This window comes from Stegastes partitus, unplaced genomic scaffold (genome assembly GCF_000690725.1).
Source record: "Stegastes partitus isolate 25-593 unplaced genomic scaffold, Stegastes_partitus-1.0.2 Scaffold1774, whole genome shotgun sequence".
NCBI lineage: Eukaryota > Metazoa > Chordata > Actinopteri > Pomacentridae > Stegastes > Stegastes partitus.
Window position 1 is genome coordinate 15301 of NW_007579505.1, and position 4339 is coordinate 19639.

At 48.6% G+C, this 4339-nt stretch overlaps 1 protein-coding gene across 1 annotated transcript in view; it reads right to left on the bottom strand.

The window, feature by feature from the left end:
• Positions 1-634: 634 nt before the first annotated feature.
• gopc (golgi-associated PDZ and coiled-coil motif containing) overlaps positions 635-4339 on the bottom strand; it is a 7326-nt gene continuing 3621 nt past the window's right edge. The window contains exons 4-9 of the mRNA XM_008302190.1: positions 3558-3733; positions 2948-3113; positions 2775-2870; positions 1969-2133; positions 1713-1878; positions 635-775 (exon numbers count right to left, since the gene is read on the bottom strand). Of these exons, the coding sequence (XP_008300412.1) occupies positions 660-775; positions 1713-1878; positions 1969-2133; positions 2775-2870; positions 2948-3113; positions 3558-3733 (885 nt within the window). The 3' untranslated portion in view covers positions 635-659. The remainder of the gene's footprint in view (positions 776-1712; positions 1879-1968; positions 2134-2774; positions 2871-2947; positions 3114-3557; positions 3734-4339) is intronic.

Below are 4339 nucleotides of genomic sequence, written 5' to 3' on the forward strand. Positions count from 1 at the left end.
CTACGACTGTTGGTTCTACGACTGTTGGTTCTACGACTGTTGGTTCTACGACTGTTGGTTTTCTCCAGATGTTCAGTATCTCATGAGAAGAAGCTGTTTAAAGGATTTGACGCTCTTCAGCATGAACGTGTGCAAAATAGCAGCTTCTGTTTCCTTTGCTCATCGCTGTTCTGATGTCAGACGCTTCAGGTTCAAACCGGTTTCCAGCTTCAGCTTCACTGAACATCTGGAGGAGCCTGAACGTTGCTGCTTCACAGCTGATCCAGCTCGTTCACACAATCACTACAACTCCTCCCATCACTGGGCAGACTGAGTTTGTTAATTAGAAGATTAGAGAGACCAGAATAACTACAAGTCATCCCACGAAAGTCGTCAGTCTCCCCGGAGCTCCGGTGGATCAGTTGACCCAGAGCTCAGGGGGAACATCTCCGACGTTTCACAGAACGACAGACATGGAAGGTGGAGCAGGTCTCTCCTGACAGACCGTCCGACTAAAGATGAAGCTCTGCTCGGTTAGTGTACCTCGCGAGCTGCGACTCCAGCATCTCCAAACCCCAGAACCCACCAGACCACAGAGGAAAAAGGGAGAACAGATGGCGTTCGTTCTCCCTCCTCCCACAGATTGTCACTGAACTCTCAGTTCCAGTCCTGTAGAGGTTCTAGGAGGAACAGTCGGTCTCCGGCGGTTTGGACGGAGTTTCCTCTGAAGGCATCTCACTGCAGAGTCCGGCGTCTCCGTTCTCGGGCCCGTTGCTGAGGGTCATCTTCTCCAGAGCTGAGGAGACAACATCAGTCCGTTAGCACTTCACCAGAACACAGCAGGAGGAGATGATCCTGGCCAGAAGAACCAGTGAAGAACCTCACATCACAGCTGCATTGCTGCTCAAACCCCAAGAACCGACAGCAGACGTTCCAGCTGGTCTGCAGCAGTCGAACGACTTCTAGAAACACTAAAGCTGTCTTTTTTAACGGAGGGTTTACGTCGTCAGCATTCAGTGTTCATGGGATTATAAAAAAAACTACTTACATTTTTAAAACCCAAATCAATAAGAATCAAATTGATTAAAGCCATTTAAATTCAAATTAATTTAATCAAAAAATCAAATCATGCAACAAAATAGAAATACAATTTAAAAAATAAAACTAAAATTAAATTGTATTCAATATAAGAAACTTAATTCAATAAAAGTAATAAATTCAAACATAAATACATTAAATCAAAAATAAATTAGCAAAATCATATATAATCAAATAAATAAATAAACAACATAAATAAAGTAAAATGTAATAAAAACAATAAATAAAATAAAATGTCATTTCATTTAATGTAAGTATGGGGCGGGCCTACAGCACCTCTGTAATCAGAGGCTCCTCCCCCTCAGCCTCCTTCACACCTGCAGCCAACACCTTCGCCCCAGCAGCAGCAGAACCTCAGCCCTCTACATCAGGGGGGTCCAGTCCTGGTCCTCCAGGGCCACAGTCCTGCATGTTCTAGATGTTTCCTTCTTCCAACACACCTGATTCCAACGATCAGCTCATCATCCAGCTCTGCAGAAGCCTGATAACCATCCTGATCATTGAATCAGGTGTGTTGGAAGAAGGAAACATCTGGAACATGCAGGACTGTGGCCCTGGAGGACCAGGACTGGACACCCCTGTTCTACATGGACAGAACCGTGTTTGAACACGAAGCAGCTGTCTGATGAACTCACTCTGCAGCGATGCCGAGCTGTTGCTAGGTGGCGCCGTGCTGCTGTCCTCCAGCTCGTCCAGGTACAGCCGGTAGCGGTGGCCACTGTCGTCTTCGTACTCCACGTTCTCGTCGTCGCTGTCCACCTCCGGAGCCACGTACACGACCTCGAACTCGATCTGTCCTCGCTGCACAGAGAACACGGTGAGCCGCCGCCGAACCAAGGAACCGGCAGGTGAGCAGGTGAGCAGGGGAACAGGTGAGCAGATGAGCCTTACCTGCTGCGACAGGATGGTCACCGCCTCCTTGTGTTTGGCGTCTCGCAGGTTGATGCTGTTGACGGCGAGGATGGCGTCTCCCACGTGCAGACCTCCACAGCGGTCTGCTGGCTGGCTGGGATGGATCTCTGAGATCAGGATGGGAACGCCGTGTTCCTTCCCGCCCTTAGAACATAAACGTCACACTGAGCATGTGCAGAAGAGTTACAGAACTCTGAAGAACATCGAGGTCACGTTGTGATCTACTTCTTCTTCCACATGTTTAAACTGTTGTGGGTCTAAAACAAAAACTGATTCTTCAGCTGCATTCAATGTTTCACACACTCCTGATTAACGAGACTATTGGAGCCATCAGCTGACAGGACAGAACCGCTGGATCAGAATAAGACAGAACTTTATTCATCACAAAGGAATTCTTGTGCCAGAATTTCCTTTGAGACCTAAAACTAAGTTCTACAGATATTTTTGGACCTGGTATTTTTTCTACTTTCACCCTCAAAAGAACCTGTGAAGCCATTTCAAAGGTTCAGTGTCTCCAGAAATAAAACTCCATCAGCTATGAAATGTAGTTTTAGGTCAGAACAGTTTCATCAGAATGACTGAATGGATCCAGCAGGACAGTTTTATTTAATGAATTTTAATAAAGAATGTCCATCCAGGCTGGTGTTGATCCCAGAAGGTTCCTGTCAGTGTCTATCTATGGATGGATCCGTGTTTCTGCTGAAGGGAACCAACCCTAAACATCTTCTAACATCTAGAACAGACTGATCCAGGAGGCAGGTTCATAGAACAGTGTTGGTTCTTACTGTGATGGAGATCCCCAGCCCCTCGTGGTCCTCTTTGACCAGAACCACCTTCCTGATGGGCCCGACTCCCTGGGTTTTCTTCAGCATGTCCGGGTCCTGCATCACAGGAAACAGTCAGACTTGGCAGTGAAACACAGACACGAGGAGCTGATCTGCTGAGGTTTGAGGCTCACGTGTCCCACAGGAGAAGGCAGCGGTTTCTTCGGGTCGCTGCGACCTCTGCAAGCTCTGATCACCGTCTTGTGGCGATGGAGGTGGATCTCTGCCTCCAGCTGGTTCCACAGCTTGTCGTGAGCCGGTCCTTTCATGTCCCGACCCAGCAACTGGATCTGCTGCACCCTGAACACAAACCACCAGAACCTGCTGTCAGTTCACTCTGGTCTCTGGAGGGTTCCCTCTGAAGGAACCAAACTGTGAAGAGCCTGAACCATGATGTCCATCACAGCAGAACTGTTCTGGGCTGAGCCTGACATTAGAGTTATAATTACAGGTTTACTCACTCAGACACACAAACCTGCTGTCACAAAAACAAAGGTTCCTAAAGGCTTCTTCAGAAGCTTCTCTGGTTCTTCAAAGCACCAGAACCTCTTTATCTGAGGGAATGTTCTTCACCTACTTCATGTGGTTCTTTAAAAGTTCCCCATGTTTGCATTCATTAACATCATGAGACCCTGCTGGTGTTTCTTTGTTGGACTGAACCACCTCAGCATCACACCACGAGATCATCTGACATGAACCTGTCCGTTCTCCTCACCTGGAGGCAGCAGCAGCTTCAGCTCTTACCTGCCGGCCAGCTCCTTGTCCAGGTATTTGGCAGCCAGTCTGGCTCCGTACACCTCCGCCTGCAGTACCGCCATGTGCCTGCGGAGGGCCTCGTTCTCCTTCTTGAACAGCCGGACCTCGGCCTCCAGCCGGGCCTCGGCCAGCTTCTCCTTCTTACTGGCCTCCAGCTCCTGCTCCTGCAACAGACATCCCCGTCAACACACCTGTACTGCTGCATGCTAACGCTAACACGAACCCTGAAGCTACTTCAGCTGCTAGAAACACAGAAACCTTCACTGATGTCACAGAGACTCACCGTCTGTTCCAGAGTCGGAGGCTTTCGGGGAAGAAGCAGAAGAAGAAGAGAAGAAGTTTCAGATTAGAGAACGTGGAGCCGACAGACAGCGATAAACACAGTGAGCTGCAGCAGGAGCAGCAGACCAGAACTCAGCCAGTTTAAAACATCACCAAGAGCTGCAACAAGCAGAACCTCCAGCAGCAGGAAGCTCTCAGTCCTGCTGCTGCTTGTTTATCTGAGAATCACAGGTTTTCAGGAACCGACCGAAGCTTCAGTTTCCTTTAAAACACTCGAGGAATGTGCAACTAATCAGGCTAAAGCTGGAGCACAACGGGTCTCTGCGTGGCAGAACCAGTACATCCACATGTTTGTAATCCATGTGCTGCAACATGCCTACACAGAACACGGAGAACACGGCTGGGAGGCAGACTAGAGCACTGGGCTTCAACACGCCATCCTCATGTTGTCAACGAGGACTTTCATATTTCAAAGGTCAGCTGAGAAA